Here is a 26,833-nt window from a genome sequence, read left to right on the forward strand (position 1 = left end):
CACACAAATCATTTTGGCTGGAGAGCCCTTTGCGAGTGGTCTGCTTGCCAGCTCTCCGCCTCACCTGTTGGCATCTCTCAAATAGCATTTCTTCCAGCCAAGAACCTCCTCCACCCACCCGGATCCACCTGAAACATTTAATGTGCCTGACAAAGGCACGGTCCTGCTGCTGGGCACCGCAGAGCAACAACAGCTGTCACCCTGACAAGCAGGGGCAGCTCCTCCCCACCTCCCCACCTCCCCACCTCCTTAATCAGGCTCTCTTCACCTGTGGGCAAAGGCCCCCCTCTGTCCCGTCCTCTCCTGGGTCACACCTGGGTGTGCAGAACCAGGCATCTGGTGAGGCGGGCAGGAAATCTGCATCTTCACAAGACCCCAGGGAGAAGGTGCATGGCCATGTCGGGCCATCACGGCTGACATGTTCCTGCTATTGATTTGGCCAGTCTGCATTCAATGTCCAAGCTCCTCTCGGTAATCCCCAAGCAACTGGGTAGGAGCTGTGTACAGTAGCAAACCTCTTTGCACAGACAGGAAGTGACAGGGTGGAAGTCAGGGAGAAATGAAGCTGGTTTCGAACACATCCATCACCCGTCTCAGTTCTGCCCACTGCTTGCTCCCTGTGATAAGTGCTGAGCATCCCCACACCCCCCGCTCCCCACCCAGGTAACACACATCACACAGCAAATTCACATCATTCATGGGGTGGATTCTCACACCCCACCCCCCACCCCAGGTAACACACATCACACAGCAAATTCACATTATTTATGGGGTGGATCCACACCCCCCACCCAACCCCACGTAACAAACATCACACAGCAAATTCACATTATTCACGGGGTGGATCCACACACCCCACCCCCCACCCCAGGTAACACACATCACACAGCAAATTCACATCATTCATGGGGTGGATCCACACACCCCACCCCCCACCCCAGGTAACATATATCACACAGCAAATTCACATCATTCATGGGGTGGATTCTCACACCCAACCCCCCACCCGAGGTAACAAACATCACACAGCAAATTCACATTATTTATGGGGTGGATCCACACCCCCCGCCCCCCACCCCAGGTAACATACATCACACAGCAAATTCACATTATTCATGGCGTGGATCCACACCCCCCACCCAACCCCAGGTAACAAACATCACACAGCAAATTCACATTATTCATGGGGTTGATTCTCACACACCTCCACCCCCCACCCAGGTAAGACACATCACACAGCAAATTCACATTATTCATGGGGTGGATTCTCACACACCCCTCCACCCAGGTAAGACACATCACACAGCAAATTCACATTATTCATGGGGTGGATCCACATACCCCCACCCCCCACCCCAGGTAAGACACATCACATGGCAAATCCACATTATTCATGGGGTGGATCCACACACCCCCACCCCAGGTAACACACATCACACGGCAAATTCACATTATTCATGGGGCGGATTCTCACATACCCCCACCCCAGGTAAGACACATCACACGGCAAATTCACATTATTCATGGGGTGGATTCTCACACCCCCCACCCCCCACCCCAGGTAACACATATCACAGCAAATTCACATTATTCATGGGGTGGATGCATGACCATAGGTTCATAGACTTTTAAGGGACTTTTGGGATCCACATATTCTTAGCTACAGAATCCTTTCTTGGAATGAAGTTTCACCTAGAAGCCCAATGAGCAGCAGGCAACAGAAGCCTGGACCTTGCTGAGCTGGAGTGTGAGGGTGGCGTGAGCGGAGCAGGGATTCACACCCAACTGCATCAGAGCCCCCAGGGCTCCTTGAATAACCATCTGAAGACCTCTAACCTCACCCCACACTGGACAGAGAGAAGGCTCCCTCGGCAGAGATGGGGGGCTCTTTGCCACCCAGACAGCCCCCAGTCTGAGCAGCTCCTCCCCTCAGCTGCTTTTCAAATTCCTCTTGTTCACGGTCCTGAGCCTGCAGGGGCTCTGCTAAGACTCAGGGTCAGCCACTTCTCACTGACATGCTGGGCAGGGCACCTCTGTGTCTATCACGATGCTTAGAAGCTAGAACACTGGGCAGGGCACCTCTGTGTCTATCACAATGCTTAGAAGCTAGAATACTGGGCAGGGCACCTCTGTGTCTATCATGACACTTAGAAGCTAGAATGCTGGGCAGGGGACCTCTCTGCTCTATCACAATGCTAAGAAGCTAGAACACTGGGCAGGGCACCTCTCTATCATGACGCTTAGAAGCTAGAACGCTGGGCAGGGCACCTCTGTGTCTATCATAACGCTTAGAAGCTAGAACGCTGGGCAGGGCACCTCTCTGTCTATCACGACGCTTAGAAGCTAGAATGCTGGGCAGGGCACCTCTCTGTCTATCATGACGCTTAGAAACTAGAACACTGGGCAGGGCACCGCTCTGCTCTATCATGACGCTAAGAAGCTAGAACGCTGGGCAGGGCAACTCTCTGCTCTATCACGATGCTAAGAAGCTAGAACGCTGGGCAGGGCACCTCTCTGCTCTATCATGATGCTTAGAAGCTAGAACACTGGGCAGGGCACCTCTCTGCTCTATCACGACACTAAGAAGCTAGAACGCTGGGCAGGGGACCTCTCTGCTCTATCACGATGCTAAGAAGCTAGAATGTACCCCTAACTCTGGACAAAACTGAGAAGGCTGTAGCCATGGATCTGCCTTTATCCAGATTATTTTTCTTCCAAACTTTTGAGTTTTGCTTTTTGGTGATTATCACTTTCCTTTGGGAAAAAAACATGGCTTTATTAATTTGAATAAAATGTAAACACTTTTCAAGATACCAGAAATTAGATTTTGAAATACAGCAAAATGCCACCCATCTATGAGGGGTGTGTATCTGCACTGTAATCTGTTCATTTCCTTTAAATTTTGTTTTGAGATATTTCCATTTGGCTTAAAAGGTTTTAATTCCACTATCTGTCATCACTTGCGTTAAACGCAAGCGCAGGAGAGAGGTTTTGTAAATGCTATTAGATTTCTGTAATCAAACTCTGCTTTATATTCCAGTCAGGGATTAGAAGAATTTTAAATACATTAAAAATCAGAATCGTCAAATTCAGGCTTAATACTGAATAAGGCAATTAAAATTAGAAAAAAATCATTAGCTGTTAAATAATTTCTCAACTTGTACCCCTTTCTCCCATGTTCACCACTGCAAATCTACTCCAAATATATAAACCTCTGGAAACTACAGCAGTGACTAAAACAGACAAACTCTTCCATCACAGAGCTCCCATTCCAGGTGAAGCTGGAGATGCATCAAGGAATAAGGCCCATTGTCTCCTCTGAAGGCAGAACCCGGCCATCACCTGCATTGCTTTCTGCACTCACTTGGGGCGACGGGAGACACAGACGCTGGGCTCGAGGGCCCTCTGGACACGACATCCGTCGGGTCAAGAGCTCGAGAAGAACCATCTTTTGAAATGTAAAATGGCCACGTGGAGCAGGATGACACTCCAGGAGCTGGTCTCCAGCGTTTGGTGGAACGAGAACAAACAAATGTCTGGAGAAGGCCAGGAAGACAGACAGGTCAGGCTGGACGAGCTCCTCGTGGCCAGATCGTAACCAATGGGTGAAATAAACACTCCAGGGTTTGGTAATTTTCTGTCCCAGGGATGACGGAGCCTCTGCCCCTGGGAATGGCAAGGTCCATCCTCTGCTCCCTCAGGAACCAGAGAGGACATGGGTCGGATGTGGATGGAAGCAGAGGTGTGGTGCTGTGCAGGTGAGCTCCTGCTCCTGCCCTCAGCCCCCACGGTCCCCTGCAGGAAGCCCATCAGCCCAACAGTCTAGGGAGAACCTTCCTGCCCACATATGAGGTGGGTGGGCATCAGGAGTGGGCAGAGGCCAACTCTTTCCAGAGTTAAATAGTCCACTTCACAGATAATCTGAGCAGCAATTCAGATATCCATGCATTGAATCAATCTACTTCCTAGACAGAGCTTCACAAGGAGCAGTGATGCCATTTCCATTAAGAGATAAGAAAACCTGACAGGAGAAACAGGCTGTGGCAGGAAGATGAAGAGCCCTACGTGGCCCACTTTAAGTGTGAGGCTCCTCTACAGATCTCCCAGGAGAGAAATGGAGGAGGCCTGTGGCCATACACATCTGTTGCTCGGTGAATGGGTCAGGGCTGGAGACATAGGCTTGGGATCATCATCGAACAGATAATATAAAAAGCCAGGGCCCAGGTGAGTTCCCCACAGGAGAGAGCACAGGCAGAAAGGAGGAGGGAGCCAGGCCCTGGAGAGTCCGATCTGTAGAACTCACGGAGGAGGAGCTGGTCAACTTGAAGGGAACAGAGATGGCCATCGCCCCAAGTGAGAGCAGAAAGCAATGCAGGTGACGGCTGGGTTCTGCCTTCAGAGGAAACAATGGGCCTTATTCCTCGATGCACCTCCAGCTTCACCTGGAATGGGAGCTCTGCGATGGAAGGGTTTGTCTGTTTTAGTCACTGCTGTAGTTTCAGTTCTTAAAACCTGCCTGACATATAAATATCTAGGAATGAATGAATGAACAGCTCACCAAACTGAGGCTGAGCAGGGACCCTCACACACGCACACTGAAATCCCACATGACGCACGGCATCAACTCCGAGGGGCACAAAGCCGAGAGCACAGGAAGAAAGTGGATCTCCAGATTCCAAAACTGAGAGGAGCAATCAAAAGCAGGCGTGACTGGGAGCTGATGCTAAAGTGGCTCTTGGACATTTGGAACCTTTCTGTGGATCCAAGTGTGTGGAAGCTGACAGCTGGGGTGTGAGTTCCTATAGTCACACGAGGACAGCCCATGTGGCCTTGGGGTAGATGGAGATGGGGACTCCACATGAAGCCCAGGACCTTGAGGACCTGCCTCCCTCAAGATTGAAGCCCAGGAACAGACCACCCACCAGCTGGGGAAGTGGGGAGGGGGCTGAACCCCAGATTTGTGCATGTGCCAGAGCAAGGTCCACACTTTATTGAATGGCGCAGAAACTCCCAGGTGGGCAATTGACAGGAAAGTGGATCCGCTGGGACACTGAGGGCAAAACTTCTTATCCAGAAACTCTCACATAGAAATTCACACTTCAGCAACATCGATCCCTGCTAAGGGTAAGCTCACAATTCTAAAAAAAGACTTCATCAACCACAAAAGAGGACAGACTTGCCGGAGGGGGGTCAGCAGATGTGATGAGCAGGAGTTGTAGAAAGCTAAGACTAGGAAACGGCCAGAGGGTCTGAACGAGACCATAAAATAAGCCAGAGGGTCTGAACAAGACAATAAAATAAGCCAGAGGATCTGGACGAGACCATAAAATAAGTAGGTTTAAAATGATTGAAAAGATAAAAGAAGATATCGAACACATAATCAAAATAGAAGGCAAAAGAACAGATTTGATAAATTACTAAATAAAAATTTTTTCCAAGTGAAAAATACAGTAACCAAGAGAAAAGTACCCAGCATTTGAGTTTTACAGCAGATTAGACAGCAGAGGAACGTGGGAGACAATTTCAGGAAATAATCTGTCGTGTAGCATCAAGGGAGGGAGAGGTGAAGGTGTGACAGAGGGTGCTGAGACAGGGTGGATGGAACAAGAAGGTCCAACCCCTGCCTAATCAAATGCTGTGGAAGCATCAGGACCATGATGGGAATGACAGTGAATGTTTACGTGTGCTCACTCGTCCGCACTCTGCCACCCCAGAAACCTGCACACAACCCAGTGGGGCAGGCCCTGGAATGACCCCTGGAATGACCCCTGGAATGACCCCCATTTGACAAACAGGAAGCAGAGTCAAAAGGTGAGCACAGAGACTGCAGGAGGCCACCACGAAAGAGATGGCGAGGGGCAGCTCTGCAGAGTCCAGAAGGGGCCTGAGTGAAAGGGAGCACCAAGTACAGCATAAAACCCAGATCCCCCGATCCAAGCAGGGAGTGCCTGGACATCACAGGTGCCCAGCAGAAGATGGGAGGAGCTGGGAGGATGAAACCCAGATCCCCCGATCCAAGCGGGGAGTGCCTGGACATCACAGGTGCCCAGCAGAGGACAGGAGGAGCTGGGAGGCTGAAGCCACAGCGACCAGTCCCTGTGGCTCCTCCCATGTGGGAAGAGCAGCTCTGTCCTGAAAGGGTGGCCGTGGAGGTGCTGTCCTCCAGGCTCAGGTGTGTGTGGGAAGGAGCTCCGTTCTGAGTGGGCGGCCAGGGAGGTGCTATCCCCCAGGCTCACGTGTGCGTGGACAATAGCATCTGACCTTCCATGCTTAAGAGGCAACATGTGGCAAGGCACATGGCAGAAGCCACTTGGGCTGGAGCTGCCCAGTCAGTGGCTCTGCCTGTCACCACGTCCTGCCTCTTTCCTGGAGTGGCCAGAGTCCAGGTTTCAATGAGGAAGGTGTGTCTGGACACCGGGCACCACACTTGTCACCTCCCAGATGAACCCCAGAGTCTCCCATTCCCCGTCCCCCACCCTTGCCCCTCCAGCCCTCTCAGGGCAGAGCCTCCCTCGTGTCCACAGGACCCACCTCCCCACCCACCACAGCTGCTTCTCACGGGGCATAAATATTCCACAGCACAGCAGAGGGTCCCAGCCTCGACGCGTTCTCTGACCAGGCTACAGGGATGGCTCTAACCTGAGTCCATCTAGATTTGTCCCAAATTCCTGGACACATTATCCCTCTAGGAATGACTTAGCACCAACCACCACCCCACGTGATGAGCTCAGAAGGGAGAGGAAAGGCAGGAGGACATCACAGCTCCTTGCACACGCAGGAGACGCACCTCCGACATCACATCTTCCACATGCAGAAGACTCACGGCCGGGTCACAGCCGCCCCCCACTGACTCCACCTTGAAGCTACTTGGCCCCTCCGCATCGGTCACTGCACCTTCCGTGGGATGCAGGTGGCTCTCGGCAGCCCCCCAGACTCTTGGCTTCTTTCTCACCCTTCACTGGGTGCTAAAGACACAGCAAGCTCCTGGGAAAGACCAGGGCATCACCAGCTGCCCAACACCTCATTCATCTGGCAGGAGCCCGGAAGGCATCAAGAAACACCAAGAACAGGAGCACCTGTCGGGGGTGTGCACGCCAGTTTCCATCAGTCACCGGCTGCTCTCCTCTCCCACACCCTGCCGGTCATTTAACAGAGATGCAGACATTTTCAAAGCCCTTCAGGCTATTCTTAAGCAGGCACCGCATGGGAAACGCAAGAACCTCTGTTTGGGAAGAGCGGCCAATTAAGCAGCTTCTTATTTCAAGAGCCCGAGTCTCGGGCCTGGTGAGGACGAGATTTCCCCACAGAAGCAGCTTGTCTTTAAGTGGCTCCGCAGAGGGCGGCTCTGCTGTGTAGCAAGCACACTCATAAATAAGCGCTCCTTCACAGTTAATTATCTCTAATGGGGAGTGCTGTGAAACCCGAAATCTCAAACGCCGGAGCGCAGATTGGTTTCGGTCCACACTGACTGACGAGTGGCCACACGCCATTCCTCAGAGGAGGCCCGTCCGCGCTCTGTGTGCAGTTCATTAAGTTGTCATGTGATGGGAGAGTGGCCATCGGCGCTGTGCGGGGAGGCGCCCGCGGCTCTGGCTGCTGGAGGAGCCTGGCCGAGCGCCTCTCTGATACCAGCATGGTGAAGTTTGGACACACAGGGGCTTGATAGATTTTCAATGATATTATGGAAGCATTTCCTGTTTTATATCACCTCTCCCAAATATGCATCCTTCGATATTGAAGATACAAGTATGTCCCACTGAATCCCAGGAGGAAAGAGTAATCCCTCTAGCCCATATTCATTTTCACACACTTGGCAACTACAGAACAGCTGAAGAAGGAAGGAAGCACATATTTTCTGAAGGCTTCTCCGTTCTTCTTAGCCATGAGTGCTTTTTCTTGTGGGGATACTAAATCAGGACTTCAAAGGCCCTAAGACATCATTGAACTCGCCAGGCACGTTTCGTCACCGATTCCCACCCGCAGAGGATGCTCCTGCCACAGCCCACTGGTCCTCCCAGGAAAACAGGACCTCGGCTGAATTAACCTGCAGGTGCAGCCTCTGTTCTCACGGTGTTCGCCAGCACCCAGACAGCACAGCAGATCGCAGAGCAGACGGCACCCCTTCTGTTACTCACCGACCCGACTCCGGTTTGAAGAATTTTCAGTCCAGAGGTTTCCTCCAGTTTGTCTTTGTTGTCAACTGTTAGGAAAAATCAGAAAGCACAAGAGTCAGGTTGGAGAGGTCTTCAGTCTCCGGGCACCTCTGAGTATTTTCCTCCATTGAAAAATTCAATTACATGACTGCTTGACCCGCCTACCTTAATGGAACGGTCATGAACATGCACAGAATTAGGACCTGTACAAGGCCCCATTTTCCCACTGACCACTGGGTCCACCTCAGGCCGGCACAACTGTGCGCTTTTGGTTTCATCTAGAAAGGGGTGTCCCACCCGGGTCCCCAGGACCGCTGTGAATCACTGATGAGAAATATGTAGACACATTCCGCAAAATGCAACGTCTTATTTTAAAATTACATAATCGTTCGTAGCTGTATAATTACTGGGAAATATGTTTCATTAACCAGCATTAGGTGTTGATAAAAAGACTCTGTAGAAGGCAAAGCTGAATGTGTGTATTTCTGTCATCAGCACCGCCAGCTATTTTGCAGCCTCTTGTTCATGCCCTGACAGGAACATCCTATAATAATTTCGCTCCAATAAAAGCCTCACCCTGGTTTTCTCCTGATATAGAATGAGGAAGACTTTCAGAGAATGAACTGCACTCGATGGCAAACCAAGGGAAATGAGCTCTGGAAACAATTAGCAGATGGAAATGAAACCTCAGTAATCCCAGCACCAACACAGCAAACCACCTGCCCCACTTCACAGAGAGGATGGGTGTCACAAGGCAATTGACCTTGGCTTACGACTCTGTGGAAATATATGTTTCCATAAAGCCCTTGTCACTTTGGAGATGAAAACCAGAAAAAAATGGAATTTCACTGCAAACCCTATGAATGAAGAGTGCCTTGCAATTGTGATTAATACAGGATGAGATAGCAGGAAAATATCAATTACTCTCACCCCTTATTGTAGCGCCCCTGTGTTAATCTGGGGTAATGAAATTATTCCTTTTGGAGGGATGCGAATGAGATCCTGTTACATCCTGCTCTCCCCGCCGTTGGGGCCTCTCCATTGTCTTATGGAAAGTTTTTCCCTTTGAGCAAATGCATATTATTTTCTACATATAACTAATTACCTACTGCGCTGAAAGAACAAGACAGACAGAAAACAGTCTGGGCTAAAGCAAAACTCCTTTAATACTTTATGATGGGGTAGGGCTGTGTTCCGATAAAACTTTATTTACAACAGCAGAAAGTGGGCCTGATTTGACCTGCAGGCTGTGGTTGCCAAGAGGTTGCCTGGCTCTAGTCCATTCTCCACACTGTGCCCAGGGTGTCATAAGCAGTCAGTCTAAGGGTGTCTGTCCATCCTTGACCTCAAATCCAGACCTCTGGCTCCAAATCCAGACCCTTCAGTGGCCCTTCAAAGCCTTTCAGTGGTGTCCCCTGCAGGCATGGAGAACTTGCCTTGCTGGACCTGAGGTCCAGGTGGCACTCCTTGCCCAGATATTGGGTTTTTCAGCACATTTCAGGCATTCTCCATCCCCTGCCAGGATGCTCTGAGCTCCTCAGTCTGACGAAAACGCAGTCCTCTTCCCAGGCAGCTCAGGCCCTACATGTGCTCAGGGACACCCTCTCCCTCACCATCCTCAGCACGGCCCTCTGTGTCTCACCGTTCGTGGTGTGCAGGCTGCCTGTCTCCTGCATAACAGATTGTAAATTACGGCACTGGCTAATTTCTGCTCTGTGTAAATACTCCCATCACGGTTGACTTCAGCGTTCATGTGATGCTACTAAAGGGAATGGGGAGAGACACTGTCTTAGTCCGTTTGTGTTGCTGTAAAGGAACACCCAAAGCTGGGCAATTTACAAGGAAAAGAGGTTTATTTGGCTCACAGTCCTGCAGGCTGCACAAGAAGCATGGCACAGGTGTCTGCATCTGAGGATGCCCCAGGCTGCTTCCACTTGCAGTGGAAGGTGAAGGGAGCCATGCAGTGTGCAGACCTCACCTGGGGAGAGAGGCAGCAGGAGAGGGCGGAGGGAGAGCCAGGCTCTTGTTAACAATCAGCTCTCACAGGAGTTAAGAGAGCGAGAAGTCACTCACCTCCGCCCTGGGAGGGCATGAATCCATTCACGAGGGATCTGCCCGCCCCATCCGCCCCTCCCCCATGATCCAAAGGCCTCCCACCAGACTGCGCCTCCAACATGGGGACCAAATTTCAACATGAGGCATGGTGGGGCCGAACCAACCAGATGCAGAGTCACACATGGGGACCGAATTTCAACATGAGGCATGGTGGGGCCGAACCAACCAGATGCAGAGTCACACATGGGGACCGAATTTCAACATGAGGCATGGTGGGGCCGAACCAACCAGATGCAGAGTCACACATGGGGACTGAATTTCAACATGAGGCATGGTGGGGCCGAACCAACCAGATGCAGAGTCACACATGGGGACTGAATTTCAACATGAGGCATGGTGAGGACGAACCAACCAGATACAGAGTTGCAGGCGCATGGGGAAGAGTTCCTACCATGCAGACATGGAGGACAGAAATAATCTCAAGGGTGCCGATGACAGTAAAATGTAGAAAACCAGTTATAAAATGGTGAGCTTGAGTATTGATCGCCTCTGCTCTTAACATAGTTTATTTAAGTGTATGTTTTCATCATTCAATGTTTCACAATGGCTTTACTGAATAACAGGCTCACAAAATTCCTGAAAAAGTAAAATTAGTTCTACTGAGTGGATGCAAACTGTCCCCCGTGCTGGCACAGTGCTTTGTTTATACCCGAAGTGGGGCCTTCCCGTCCGTGTTTCCTCGGTCCTGAGGCGGGGCCTTCCCGTCCGTGTTTCCTTGGTTCTGAAGTGGGATCTTCCTGTCCGTGTTTCCTTGGTTCTGAAGTGCACACTTCCCCCAGCTGAAGTGGGGTCGCAGCACGGGCCAGCACGGTGGTGACTGGGCAACTCCTGCAGCCCTGAATCAGCAGCACAGCAAAGTGCATCCTTGGAGGCCTTGGGCAGGCAATGAGCCCTTGTTTCTACCTGAGCACTTTCCACCAGGCCTCCTAAGAGGCCAGGAACACGCCGCAGCAGAACGTCCAGAAAGGGCGTCAGCTGCGGCCAATAGTGACTCAGAGGATGATCTTGTTGGCTGCAGTGGAACGCTCATGAGAAGTGCTGTGCCGCCAACCCCGTGGAGGCCTGGAGAGCACATGGGGACCAGCCTCGTGCTGCGGAGGCCTGGAGAGCACGTGGGGACCAGCCCTGCGGTGGCCTGGAGAGTACATGGAAATCAACCTCACCGTGGCCTCAAGAGCATGTGGGGACCAGCATCGTGCTGTGGAGGCACTCAGTGGAGGGGCTCCGAGTGTGACACACGTCAGGATTCTTTAACCCGTTGATCACTAAAACTCCTTTTAGATGCCCATGCAAGAGTGAGGCTGATAAATGAATCTGAGAGAGTTTGTTCAATAAATACAAGATCATCTGGGGTGATTCCAAAGCACATGCTGTGGTTCAATGGCATCATCTCTGCTCTTCAGCGGACCTGAGCTGAGAAATGGCTTCCAAGTCAGTGAAACAGGCATCGTGGTGAGTTCCTAGCAGAGCCGCCTCCTGAGCTGACTGTGAGCCTCTCCAGGACAGGCAAGGTTCTTCAGGGTCTATGACTGCACTTTGATCCTTAGGAGCCTGTGTTCTTTCTTCAACAAATGCATCCATGTTGCTGCAAAGGACACAATTTGGGGCCACCATCCTAAGCAAATTAATGCAAAAGCAGAAAGCCACACGCTCCCACACACTCTCACACGGAAGCAGGAACCAGACATCATCAGAGAGCCACACGCTGCCACACATGCTCACACGGAAGTGGGAACTGCACTCATCAGAGAGCCACACGCCACCACATGCGCTCACATGGAAGTGGGGACCAGACATCGGATACTCACAGCCATAGAGACGGGAACCACAGACACCGGGGAATGTAAGAGGGAATGTGAGAGGCAGCAAGAAGAAGGTGGGAGAAAAGGGCTGAAACTCCCTCTGGGGGACGTGCTCACTACCTGCATGATGGGAGCAAGTGTACCCCAAACCTCAGCATCATCAGTATACCCAGGTCACAAGTGTACCCCAAACCTCAGCATCACCAGTATGCCCAGGTCACAAGCCTGCACACGTACTCCCAGAATCTAAAATAAAAGCTGAAAATTAAAAATACGGATAAGTAAACAGATGTGCCACCGACAACCCTCCCACATGCCCCACGGTGCTGCCTCTCGAAACTGACCGGACTTTTTACAATTTAGTTCAGTCAGTTTAAATCAGCAATTGAAGCAAACAACCTGAATTAGTGTTTGGTTTTTTCTTTTTTCTTACTTTTTTTTTTTTGTACTAAAAGGTTTTAAGAGAGTACAAGGGACAGTTTCATTCTCAATCTAATCTGAGACTGCAGTGTAAGTCAAAATTGAAGTCACAGAGTAAAATAATTGAAAAGTAATGAAGCTGGCAGTGGCTACATTCCCACCACACACCAAGTGCCGGGGCAAGCGCTTCCCACACTTCAATCCGTTTCCCCATCCAGGCTGTGGATTTCCATGCACGCTTCACAAGCAGCTGTGAAGACCACATGGGAGCCTCTGAGCCAGCACGGCCCAGGTCTCGGCACACAGCAAGCGACTAATCCATGTGCCCTCATGACAGCGGCTGTTTCACTGCATATGTCGTGGCCGGGCCACTGTCACTTCCAAAGGAGAAAGTGCTGTATCTGCTCCGTGTCTGAGACTCCAGGGTGCTCTGGTCTCTGGTGCTATTAACTCGCCGATCAGTGCTTCTGCTTGTGTTTCGAACATCAGACATCAGCTGGAGCATCGCTCCATGACTTCGCTCCGGGTGACTCAGCTATCAAGGTCTTCCTCCCACAGTGGAATTGCTGTGTCCCCCGCTAACAGCACCCACAGCAACAGGATAAAGTCACCAGGATTCTCCTGATTTCTTCTGTTTCCCAAGATAGGGTCTCTTCCTTCCCCCACAGGCTGGTTCCTTCACAGGAAGAGTGAGGGACTCCGCAGGCCGCTTCTCAGAGCCCATACGCTCCCGGGTCACTGCTCCCTTCCCGAGGCCCTGCACAAGGTCTGCTGAGTGACACCCTCCAGCACTGTGCTGGGCACTGACATCCAACCTGCCAGCTCACGTCAAGAAATTCCACCATCCTCTGGAAAGCCCGACAGTGCCCCGAGCAGGTGTCGGGGAGTCTCACAAAGCACAGAATCCGGGTCCCAGAGTCCCCAGAGTCCAGCTTCTTGCCAGAGAAATCTCTTTGGAGATTGCCGAGTGCTTTTCGGGGGCGTCTGCACGTTCCCTTGGCGCTGTGGAACGAGGCAGTGTCTATGGGGCGTCAGCTGACTTCATGCGGCCCTGCGTTCCGGCCGCTTTCAGCGATGCCTGTCCTCGCTAGTTCACTTTCTGACTTTGAGATTTCTCACTGGCAGAGATAATCGAAACACAGAGAGGCCGCACCTCCCTCCTCCTGCGTCGTGAACGCTGCACAAAGGCAGCCTCCGCAGCACAGCCCTGCGGTTTGTTGCTTCAGATTTTTTTTTAACCTCAAATATGCCTAAAAGGAAAAACAATGCCTCGTGGTCCCTGGCATCCTGTGGGTCTCAGGCCACCCCGGACACCTCTTGACATTATTCCTGCACCCTTGATGATCCATCGGATTTCCCTGAATGGCCACGTGGATTCCCTTTTCCACCCTGTTGGTGGAATTGTGACAGGTGTTGAGCTCTGATCCTGACACGTCTGCACTGGGGAGCCTGCCATCCTCTCGCGGGACTTTTGCCCACACATGTGTAACTGAGGACTCACACCTACTCCTTTTAAGTCTAAAGTAAATACCTGCTGATTCTCAGTGTCCTTTTGTTCCTTTTTATGAACTCCATGACAGTACTGCCAATTTTTAAGTATCTGCTGAACATGTTGAAGGAGGAAAAAAAGAAAAAGCCTGCTTCAGCCAGACGTCCATCAAATGCCAGGTCTGAGTTATGTTTTGAGCCGAGCTCTGGGCCTCCCGAGTCTGTCAGGCCAGGGCGTGGAGACAGTTGGAGAAGCTGCCTTAATAAAGGCACAGAACAACAGAGAAAGCCCGTTTTTATCTTCATGGGAGACAAAAAGGGTTTCCAAACACAAAAAAGAAGTCCTTTAAAATTAAATTCACTAGATGAAGGATATGCAAATTACCTGAAGAAGCGGAACCCTATAATGTTCTCAAAATTCTGCAATAGCCTATTTAATTAGTATTTTAATTTATCAGACTAATTCTTTGCACTTGACAATTTATGCAGCATTCCATATAATTAAGCACGCAGCTACAGTGGAATAATTTTGCCTACTCTCTTTATCCTCGTTATTTTAACCTGAAAGAATGTGCAGAAGTCTCTTCTGTAATCTAAATCACAATGGGGATCACTTAATGGCTTGCTCCATTAGAAGGTGGGAGGGGAGGGAGAGCCCCCAGGCCCAGGGTGAAGCTGTCACCTGGAGCCTGGCCAGCTTTCTGGACAGCACCACTGGCTTCCTTAGGAAGGGTCCTCCTCCCTTATGGGGTGGAGCCTGGTTTCTGGCTGAGCTGAAAGGACGTCCCTTAGGGTAAGATCTGCATTCTGTGCCTCACAGCCACCATGAACAAGCTGCCTCGACACTGCCACTTTCCACCCAGGGCCCCTGTGCAGGGGGTCAGCATCTCCGGGTAATTTGGAGACCTCTGTGGACTCTGCCCCTGCCCTGAGGTCAGCCTTCCTGAAACTGGAAGCCACTGGTCGGGATTCCCCGTGCATGTCAGGAAGATGCCCAGCCAAGGGCTTTCCTTAAAGCGGACGTCATTCCTGGGAAGAGGAAGGGGAAAGAGCTTTGAAGGAACCTGATTCAGTGATCAGAGCTCTGGCCCCAGCCGGCACCTCCTTTCCTTTTTGGGCATCCCAGGGTGGCCACAGAGCCACTGGGAGTGCAGTGCAGAGGCCTCCTGGGCCCAGGCGAGCTGCCCTGTCACAGACTAACACGAGGCCCACCTGGTCGCAGGGCTGATCACAATTCCTGTAAAAGAATCTTTTAAAAACAAGCAATGTCCACGCTTTCCTATTTCAGCCCATTCTCTTTCCCCATGTCGTTTTCTGAAAAGAACTCTAGCAGGGCCATACATGAGGCCCACAAGGGGCCCCACCTTCCCTCAGAGTGGACACTCCCGGACTGGGCTCTCCCAGTGGTAATAGGTAGTCTGTGAAAAAACGGGGTCTTTATTCATACAAGGTTGAGAAAGAGCCTGCCAGTCACTCAGGCCAAACCTAAAAACTCCTAAAAAAAACAGGTTTAAACATTGCGAACCTTCTCAAAGCCTTTCGCTCACCCTCCGGGCGCCGTGAGCCTTTCACTCACTACCGGGCGCCGTGAGCCTTTCGCTCGCCCTCCGGGCGCCGTGAGCCTTTCGCTCGCCCTCCGGGCGCCGTGAGCCTTTCGCTCGCCCTCTGGGCGCTGGGGTGCGCGCTGTTCTCCCAGGACCATGGGCGGCATGGAGGATGGGCTGGGGGCCGACGGAGACCTTAGGGAGAGGCAGGGTAGGCAGGACCCACATGTCCTGAGTCCCTCTAGACTGGGGGCTCGCCAGGGTCTGAAGCTTCCTGGAGAAGGCCCTGCTCTAAGCTTCTTTGGTTCTGGGACCTCTAACATGTCTTAACATCAAACACGTGCAGTGATGCTTCAGTCTTCATTTCAGAACCAAAGACTCTCACTCAGCAAATCCTGAGATCCCGAGATCCTGACACCCTGACACCTGTTGGAAAGATCTGGAAGCCGCCATGGAAGCTGTCACATGGCCCCTTTGGGACATTGGGCTGTGGAAGGCCAGCGTGGTGTGTCCCCAAGGGTGGTGCGTCTCCGAGGGTGGAGAGGCTGGCTGTAGAGGCAGGTGCAGGGTGGGGGGCACGGTCCCCACCATGGCTGAAGGGAGATGCACGGGGAGGGGCCCTGAAGGGATGGTGGCCACCCAGGACCCCCCACAGCAGGTCTTCCTGTACAGGTCAGAGAACCTTTCTCCGGAGAGGCCCCTGCCTCACACAGAGTGCTGTCCTGACACTGTCACCTGCAGAACCCTCTGGGTGACTCGCCATAGCCAGGCCATGTGCAGCTCTTTTTTGTTGGGCTGTGATGGTGGCTGGAGGCAGGTCCCATCCAGAGCACAGCCCTGGCCTTCTGCAGCCCTCTCGGCAGCCAGCCCTGCTCCTTGGAAGTGGTTCTCGGCCAAAGGCCTGCTCCTGTGTGAGCAAGATGCCTTGGGGGCAGGAGGAAGCCGGGGTGCATTTACGTGTGTTTAATCTCAGTCTCACCATGGCACACGGTGCCCAGGGTCCTCGGCTGACCCTACCCCTCCTCAGCCCCCAAAGCTCATCCTTCCCCAAACCCTCGGGGAGGGGCCAAGGGTCACAGTGTGGCTGGCGATAGTGGGGGCAGGAACCAGTGTTTTATGCTCAGATCTGTGCTGATGTCACACTTTGGACAGCTGAGGGGGCAGGAGGATGAAGCATAAAACTGCCTTCAAGGTGGGTGTGGTGGCATCTGGGGTACCCTGTGACCGAGCAGTGTGGCCCAAGGGTGAGAACGTGGGCTTGGAGAGGACCAGTCCACAGCTCTGTGTGGCCACTGGCCAGCTGGGCACCACAAGAACATTCACCCCTGTGTGTGGGGTGTCCTGGGTGGCAGTATCTCCCTGTCCCCTGCGTGTCGGGTGTCCTGTGTGGCAGTATCTCCCTGTCCCCTGCGTGTCGGGTGTCCTGTGTGGCAGTATCTCCCTGTCCCGTGTGCGGTGTCCCAGGTGGCAGTATCTCCCTGTCCCCTGAGTGTGGGGTATCCCAGGTGGCAGTATCTCCCTGTCCCCTGAGTGTGGGGTATCCCGGGTGGCAGTATCTCCCTGTCCCCTGAATGTGGGGTATCCCGGATGGCAGTATCTCCCTGTCCCATGAGTGTGGGGTGTCCCGGGTGGCAGTATCTCCCTGTCCCCTGCATGTGGGGTGTGCCGGGCTGGGCCTCAGGCTTCTCTTTTCCACTCTCTTCTGCCCCCATGTGCTGTGTTCAGTCCTCAGGCCCTGACCGGCCTCTGTTCGCTGATCAGAGCGATTTTCTTTCCTCCAGCCCCATCCTTTCTGCGGATCTGATATCCCACCTGTCTTCTTGCCACTTCCACTAGGATGTCCAATGGTGTCTCCACCCAAATTCCTGACCTCACCGACTTCCCCAATCCTGTCTGTCCCCCATGACCCCAGCCTGCCAGTAGCTCAGGCCCACAGCCGCAGAGCCGCCTTTATTCTCCTCGGACACAGCACAGCGCGCCTGGTGAGGCCGCAGGTTCTAGCCTCAGGGTGCACACGGGACCTGCCGGCGTCTCCGCGTGGCCAGGTGCATCCAGCATCTCATTCTCTGCTCTGGATCTTGCAGACCCCAACTGCGCTGCCTGGCTCTTCCAGCCATGGTGCCGGGCCCGGCCTGGGAGGGGCTGCGAAGGCCGAGCCGCAGGACAATGTCCCCTGCGCCCAGCATTTCTGCCGTGCGAGCCTTGAAAGGGCCTCCACCCCTGCAGCCTGCATTCCGTGGAAGCCACGTGTTGCGTGAGGCCTTTTGTGCCTGGGAGCAGGGAGGTTTGAAGAGCGGAAGCACTTAGGCAGGAGAAAAGACAAATTAATGAACGTGTCAAATCCTGCTGTTCAGGTTGCAGAAAAGCCAATGATTTCTGCATAAAGAAGTATCCGTTCCTGGCAGTGCCAGGCACCCACTCTTGTGTTTACTTGCACATCGGCTCACAGCTCTAGAAGTACTCACGGACAAATGTGGAGGTGCCCCGCAGCACCCCCAATCCCTTTCACTTTTCCACGTCTGTCGAGACAGGACATGCATGACTCATGCTACCAGCTCATGACATCAGCAACTGCAGGGATCTCAGAGCCAGAATCACAAATGTCTTATTCTTACAAAAATATGGACTACAATTTGATTAAACTGTCACAAAACACAATTTAAAATACAGCTTTATTTAAATACTTTTGATTGAAAATGTTGATATTTTGTGAATTATATTTGGCTTTAGAATTTTAATAATTCACATTAAATCTTTTTGAAGAAAAATAGCTTTTGAAGCATAATTTTAGTTTACAATTTTAAATTCATTTTTATTTTTAATGAAAATAGTTCTACATCTTGTACCCTGTGTGCAATTACAGTTGAATCATTTCTGTCTAAAACACCCCAATTTTATGAAGATCATCATTAAACAATCTAATTAGTGATTTCATGAAACAAGGGGAATAAAATGCATTTACAAATAAATATACAATAATTTACAAAATTATGTATGTCATTAATTTATTACTCAGCCAAACCTTACCAGCCCATTGAGAGAACATCACTACTCACAGGATTATAATCCAATCCACTGTCTTTTTCATTGGATTAATTTGCAGAAATAAAAACAATAGCTTTATGCACATTTGAATAATTTTTTTCACTATGAACATATATTTTTCAAAGTATGAAGCATTTTTTTAGCGGCTAATGAGCCTCACATAGACTTTTAAATGTCCAGAAGCCCAGCATGGAATGCCACTTGCCCTCTGGCCTTGGGTCCCTCGACAGCTGGACAGGGGCTGACTCTATACACAGTGGGGAGGGAGGATGCTGGCCACTCACACACTCAAGCCTCTCCTCAAAGCCCTGCGCTGGCCCATCTCACCCACAGTGATGTCTACAGTCCCAGCCACAGACACAAGGCCCTTCAGAACCTGGCCCTTAGCTGCCGCCCTGACATCACCTCCAACAGCCCCCTCGCCCCTGCTCAGCCACTCCAGCCCCTTCGGCGCGGGACACCCCGGCCAGCTCCTGCCTCAGGGCCTTTGTACCTGCTGTTTGTTCCTGACCCTCAAATGCCCACCTGCAGCCATCTGCATGGTCCTCCTGTTCTCACCCAACATCGGGCCCTCACCCCATCACCTGCCTGTCCCCTCATCCAGCTTCATTCTTTCCCAAAACATTTATTACCCTCTGACATGATGCATGCTTGTTTATTATCTATCTTTTCTCTAGAATATCAGTTCCACAAAGCAAGGATTTGCCCTGGTGCTTAGAACACTGTCCAGCACATAGGAGGACCTCAACGATTATCTGTTGAGGGAATGAATAAGTGACTTATAGGAAGCATGAGCAAATTAACTCCCTAGTGGCAGCGTTACAGCATTACTATCTCTAGGATGATCACGCCACCACTGTTACCTCTATTACTAAGACCAGTGGTGGCACTCACTAGTGGTGCAGGGAGGGAGTTTCCTATACCTTCCACACCTACAGTTCTAATTTTGAACTAAAGAGCCAACGATAAAAGGATATCTGAGGATTCCTGATTTGCAGTCTCATAATTCTCTTCCAACATGGGCTGCCAGCCATGAGCATGGGTGCAGGATCACGCACGTACGCCGTGGTAATGCGTGCAGGATCACGCACGTACACCGTGGGAACGGGCGCAGGATCACGCACGTACGCCGTGGGAACGGGCGCAGGATCACGCACGTACGCCGTGGGAACGGGCGCAGGATCACGCACGTACGCCGTGGGAACGGGCGCAGGATCACGCACGTACGCCGTGGGAACGGGCGCAGGATCACGCACGTACGCCGTGGGAACGGGCGCAGGATCACGCACGTACGCCGTGGGAACGGGCCCAGGATCACGCACGTACGCCGTGGGAACGGGCCCAGGATCACGCACGTACGCCGTGGGAACGGGCCCAGGATCACGCACGTACGCCGTGGGAACGGGCCCAGGATCACGCACGTACGCCGTGGGAACGGGCCCAGGATCACGCACGTACGCCGTGGGAACGGGCGCAGGATCACGCACGTACGCCGTGGGAACGGGCCCAGGATCACGCACGTACGCCGTGGGGACGGGTCCAGGATCACGCGCGTACTCCGTAAGAACGGGCGCAGAATCACACACGTACACCGTTCTGCACAGCTGGTGGAGGCTTCCTCTTTCCCACATGGTGTGGTGTAACCTCATCGTTTGTATGCAAAGCAAACCCATGCATAGCTGACTGTGTCAAAACACAGCCAAAAAGATGCCATGAGGCAGGGCATGTGTGTGTGTGCGAGCGCGTGCGCGCGCGCCTGCGATCAACCCAGCAGCCAGAGCACGTTCCTGTAATGTGTTGTGATCCACTGCACGGCAACAACACAAAACACAAGGAAATGTTTTGATGTTAATCATTTTACATCAAGTCATCTGAAAGGAGCATGTTGCCCCAATGTTTGGATGTTTAATTTTGCTAACTGTCAGAAGGAATTAAAATAACCCTGGAATATAACTGCTTTCCTGACAATTATTTACTAAAACCAGAGATGCCATTTAAAGCTTAATTCCCAGAGAGGGAGAAGAGAAGGGGGGTGCCCTTGCCCGTGCCTGTGCTGGAAGTGGGCTGTTCATCATCTCTCTTTTCTCCTTTGGCGGTGAGGCCAAAGGCGCTGTGGCACAGCAAGAAGAGGCTATCAATGAAGAAGAGCGGTCTCCATGCCATCATGAACGGGGCTGATGCCTGACCACCGAAGGAAGAGAGGAGGCAAGATGCTGTGCCCACAAGAACCACCCCATGGAGAAACGTCTGCATGGTGACTGGGCTTGCAATGCAGTGATCTCCAGGATGAAAAGATGCCCCCTTAGAGATTTATCACGATGCAAAGACGCTCATTTCTACCTGAACAGCCAGGGTCCCACCCTGCTTAGTATAGAAATAGCAAAGATGTTTAGGGAGATAAACTAGATGTGCACCTACTGACATGTGTATAACGTTCAGTGTTTTATTAAACATGCATATATCATGGGCTCCTGGAAATGATTCCTCTCACCAACTCAGATGACTTTCTCTTGAAAGTTAGTTTTGGGGTTAATTTGTAATTCAAAAACATTAATATTTTATATTTATATTCCATTAAATATTAGGAAGATACCAAAGAATATTATAAAATATGTGTTGGTTCCAAAGAATAATAAGACAGCAAACACCCAGGATACCTGCCACTCCGAAAAGAGAAAAAACATCAAAATTATCTTTGATACTTCCTGTGAGCTCTTCTTGGGAATTCTGGGTGCATAGTTTCTTTCTGTAGACTTTTTTTTTTCACCTATGTGTATATCCCTAAACAAAATACTGCATAAGATGACATAATAACATACACGTTCTGTGACGTGCCTTCCGTCTTCTGCTAACCCTATGTTCTGAGACTCAGATTCGGTTTTGCATGTCATGGTGGCACATGCATTTTCATCGCTGAGTGACTGCATTCTATACATATGGAGCATCATGCTTTATTTTTCCAATCACTTACCCAGTCCGGTGGGAAACTGGTTCTTATTTTTCCCTCCATATCTGAAACAGCATAGCCATGAACCTTCTCACACGTCTCCAGGCACATGTAGAGAATTTTCTCCACTACAATCACTAGGACATAGATGTCCCAAAGGGATTCTATCAATTTACACTCCTGTCACCAACACACAGAGTTCCTAGTGCTCCGTGTGCTCACTGGTTTAAGCTTTAAACACTGTGCCGATTTGGTAGATTTACATTGTATCTCCTTGGGCTTCCAATGTGCGTGTCTTTGATAACTCATCAGTTTGTGCATCTTCATGTATGTTTATTCATCATTCATGCTTCCTCTTATATGAAATTTTTGTTTTGCCCATTTTTCTACTAGGTTATTTGTCTTTTTCTTACTGTTTTGTAGAAATTCTTCAAACATTCTGGATACCAAAACTTTGTCAGTTATGTGGGCTGCAACTATCATATCTCAGTTTGTGACTTGGCTTCTTAAAGTTCCTGGTTTTAATACAGTCTAATTTATCATTTTCTTTAAGGTTTGCATTTCTGGCATCTTGTTTAAAAAATCCTCCTTTAGCTCAAGATCATAAGGATATAATTCTGTTTTTTTCCTAAAAGATTTTTGTCCCTCACATTAAGTCTGATATTGAAGAACTGATTTTTGTATGTGATTCAAGGTAGAGGTCATTTTTTTCCCATTGAATACCCCATTTCCCCACCACAGTTTCTTGTAAAGGCCATCCTTCCCACTGATCTGTAATGTCAACCATGTTATCAATCAGTTCTATTTAAGGGTCTACTCCTGGGTTCCCTTTGTTCCTGGCCCAGGTGTCTCTCCCTGCACAGATCACGTGATCCTTCTTACTTTAGTATAAGTAGTTTATGCTGTCTACACACGAAGGCAGGTATTGGCTTTGTACTTATACCTTTTAGAATCAGCTTGTCACGTTTGTAAATAGTTTCTTGGATTTTTGTTAAAATTTTATTGATTCTAGAAGTTTGATTGTTATTAATAGCATCATTATTCCCAATCTGTGAACATGTAAATCTCTCCATTTATTGTCTTCAACATCTTTCAAGTTTTATATTTTTCCCCATAAAAGTCTTATATATTTAAAATATGTATATATTCCCGGGACTTTAAATTTTGATGCTATTTTAAATGAATATCATTTTTAAACAGCATTTTCTAACTTTTTTTCCTAAATATACAAATATAGCTGACTTTTGCATGATTTCATATACAGCAGCCTTCCTAAACTATCTAATTCCATTAGTTTACCTGGATCTTCTTCTGTCTCTTCTGAGTAAATAATGAGGCCGTCTGTGAATAATGACAGGCTTGCTCCTTCCCTCCTAAGTGCACCCTTTATCCCTCCTTCCTGCTTCACTGCCTGCTGAATGGACCCTCCTGCAAACGCTTGTAAGGGTAAGAGCCCACATCCTTGTCTTATTTCTGGTGTTCAAGAGAATATTTCCAGTGTTTTCCTGGGAAGCATGATGTTTCTGTAGGGTCTTTAAAAAATCAAAATGAGAACAAACTAGTCTTACTTTATTCAACATTTTTATTATGAATGTTAATATTTAGCAAATGTTTTTACCTGTATCTATTAATAATTTTTTCTCTTTTCATTGATGTGATAGACTACATTAATTACAGCTTTAATTGCTCATGACATATTTTAAAAATAAATTGCTGGATTTTAATTTGCTATTATTTGGCTTTTACACCTATGTTTTTGAGGAAATTTTTCTCTAATTGCCATTCCCTGTACTGTAATTACTGAGTTTTGGTATCAAGGTTATGCTAACCTTATGAGCTGTGTAGTCTGGGATGTTTTGTATATGAGTGCATGTGTTTGGATGTATGGAATAACTTGCTCATAAAATATGTGGGCCTGATACTTTCTTTGTGGGAAGACTTTTAACTATTAACTCAAGTTCTTCCTTGGCTACAGGGCTATTGGAGTTTTTCATTCTGGTATTTTGCTCATGTTATCTAACATTTCAAATATATGGCCATAAATTGTTCATGATGACCCCTTGTTATTCTTTCATATCCCAAAGCATCTACATTAGCATTCCAATTTTAATTCTCAATATTGTTTATGATTCCCTCCTCTCTTTTTTAAAATCATTTATGACAGAGGAGGTTTCTCAATTTTGTAAGCTTTTTTTAAAAAGACAAAAAATTTTGCTTTTTAAACAAACAGAGAGATTCTCTGTCTTTGAGATTCTGCAACTTCACTGTCAGGAATCGAGGTGTAGAGCCTTTTTCACTCCATAGCCTTCTGGAATCTGAGTACTGGTGTCTTACATCAGTGGTGGAAATTTTTCTGCCACTGTATCTTCAAATATTACCTCTGGAGTGCTCTGCTGGAATGCTTATGAACCGTATGTAAGATTCCAACTCTGCCAGAACACTTATGAGTCGTAGGTAATATTCTAACTCTGCTGGAACGCTTATGGATCATGTGTAAGATGCGTAAGATGATCCTCAATGGTGATACAGTGTGCCTCTTCCCCGGGAATGGCTTTCCCATTAAAGTTGGCTCTCAATGTAGCTACTTTTTTTTTTTTTTTTAATTAGTATTTCCTTATGAACTCCATAGGCTTCTGGAATGCTTATGAACCGTGTGTAAGAGTCTTCTACTCTGCTGGAACACTTATGAATTTTGTGTAAGAGTCTCCTAATCTGCTGAAATGCTTATGAACTGCATTTAAGATTCTCCTACTCTACTGGAAGACTTCTGCATTGTAGGTAAGATTCTCCCACTCTGCCCCCTATGGCTCCTACCCTTACTTTCATATTTTCAATTTATTTGTCTCTGTGGGCTGTGTTCTAGAAAATATCTTAGTTCTATCCTTTACTTCTCTAATTCTCTCTTCAACTATATCTAATCTGCTATTAAATTCATATCCTTAGTTTAGAATTTCTATTATTATAGCTTTCATTAAAATATATTTCTTCAAAAATTGTGGTCTCTTTTAAGACTATTGATCTGTAGGATATGTTCCTTTAATCATATTAAAATATTTAAATTTATGATCTATGTCCAATAGTTACAATATCTGAGGCTTTCTTTTGTTGTCCATTCTTTCAATTGACTTTTGTCCTGTTCCCTGGTATGTTTTGAAATTTTTTATTCTGGACTCAAATTTCTTGGAATTTTACTTGCAGGTATTCTTTATGAGTAGAAGGGGAAAGAAAGGATTCCTCCAGAGAGGATCTGCCTTTCCCTCTGTCAGGCATCTGGAGGCCTGCACACCTGGGAGCGTTTGAAGCTGAATTCCCTGCTTGAGATGTTGTGGCTGTCCAGGCAGCGTGCAGTGGGATTGTACATCCCTGTGAAGCCTGGCTGTGGTTAATGTCCTGAGGGAAAATGCCCCCCCACCGCACCCTTCCCCCATCACACACACACACATCCAGGAACAGTGCTGAACACAGGCAGTTTACCATCCGCCAGCCCAACAGAGAGCTGAGAGGACACTCTACCATAGGTCACCGTTACCCTGCAGTCACAGTTCTTGGGGGTCCCAGCTCCATATGGCAGGTCTTCTATTAGCCTTACCATATCAGGGTGTCCTAGTGCCTCCTGCCCTCCACAGACCACAAGGTCATGAATGCTGAAGTTCAAGTTTACCCGGTGTGGAAAAGACTGTCAGAATAAAGGCCAACATCAGTCATCCACCAATGTCCCCGGGTTCCTGCTTTCATTTGGCTTGGGATCTCCAATAATTTAATTATTGCCAGATGTCTGATGTGTTAAAATTATCTCTATGTCCTCATATTCTCGTAGTTTTGTTTTTGGAATGAGGGTCAGTCCCAATATTTGTTTCTTCCAGCATACCGGTGGAAATGGGAACTCCCACATCTCCTGAGAAATCTCTGGCCCACCCCAACTGCTTTGTGCTTATGAAATAAAACTCATTTTAATTCAGGTTTGGGCAAAACCTCAGGGGAGGCTAAATATGAAATAATCTAATGATTTTATATTATGCTAAATATAACTAAACACAGATGTGTATATAAAATTGCTAATTATTCAGTGTTTTATGGAATCTGCCGTGACTCTTGCTGGAACTGTGAACTAGAAACAGCAATGACACCTTCTCTTTGTGTGGTGCTGGGTGTGGATGCTGGTCTCTCCTTGGCCCCAGTCCACACTTTCCCCAGGTTCTTCGTCTCTAACCCTCCTGGCAGCAGTGCTGGGTCAGAGGCTCTCACCCCAAATGGTCCCAGGCTCCTGTGCAGGGCCCCACGGTTACTGGTCCCAGATGGGTGGCTGGAGCCTCTTGGAGGTGGGCTTGGCCCAGTGCTACTCAGTTCAAGATGGGGGCTCTGGGAAGGAGAGCTAGGTCTCTCAAGCTTGAGGTGGCTTCTCATGGACTGTGAAGAGGTGCATGTTTTAACACAACAAACTGCTCTCCCCTAATTACCTGTAATCCGTAAGACAGTGTGAGGACAGTTCTGGGAGCAGGTGTGTTCGAGAAGCACCAAGACGCATCATTTGCCCATCCTGTGTATGGTCTGAGAGGTGCCTGGTGCTTCACTGCAGAGCAAGCAGCTCCTTGCTCCAGCCACCTGCACCACAAGCGCTGCTTCTGATGTCATAAGCGTGGCCTCAAGGAGATGCTTAGGAGCCCTCAGACCAGTGCCCGTTCTCTCCCCGGCTGAAGGTCCCCACCACGGCAGGGGCTGGCCATGCACCCCGGCCACTCCAGGACACATCCAACACACGTCCCCCTCACCGGCTGAAGGTCCCCACCAAGGCAGGGGCTGGCCATGCACCCCGGCCACTCCAGGACATGTCCAACACATGTCCCCCTCCCTGGCTGAAGGTCCCCACCAAGGCAGGGGCTGGCCACACACCCCGGCCACTCCGGGACAGGCTGCCGCAGCTGGGGAGCTTCTGCTTCACCTTCTTTGCTGTTCCACACTGCTCTCTCTCTTTAAAATGTCCTGTATGAAGTGAAGGCACTGAACACACTCCAGCCTGCAACGCAGAAGTGCAGATCAGCGTGGAGCATTTGAAAGGCATTTTCTCCTTGGAAACTGAAAGGTCAATTTGTCAAACTCCACTCCTCAGGGTTCCAAGAAAGGTTCTTCAGCCCTTGTTTTCCAGCCATAACAGGGTAAATAAATGAGACTCTTATCTGCGGGTCTCCTGTGAATTCTGCCAGTAGGCAGGGCTTCGGTGGAAAGGGAGCGTGGCTGCACAGTGATAATAATGACAGGCTGGTAAAAGCTAATGTCAGCTTCAATTTCCAAGTCATTTTTCAAATTATTTTAATTAGATAT

The 26,833-nt window shown here is 49.5% G+C and overlaps 1 protein-coding gene across 12 annotated transcripts in view; it reads right to left on the reverse strand.

The window, feature by feature from the left end:
• The window catches only part of PTPRN2 (protein tyrosine phosphatase receptor type N2), a 1,035,582-nt gene that overhangs the window by 344,098 nt on the left and 664,651 nt on the right, over positions 1-26,833 (reverse strand). For all 12 annotated transcript variants that reach the window (XM_024249815.3, XM_054560095.2, XM_054560097.2 and 9 more), the window contains one exon: positions 8,136-8,200. In XM_024249815.3, coding sequence (XP_024105583.2) covers positions 8,136-8,200 — 65 coding nt within the window. The remainder of the gene's footprint in view (positions 1-8,135; positions 8,201-26,833) is intronic.

This window comes from Pongo abelii, chromosome 6, assembly GCF_028885655.2.
Source record: "Pongo abelii isolate AG06213 chromosome 6, NHGRI_mPonAbe1-v2.0_pri, whole genome shotgun sequence".
In the NCBI taxonomy this organism is placed as follows: Eukaryota; Metazoa; Chordata; class Mammalia; order Primates; family Hominidae; genus Pongo; species Pongo abelii.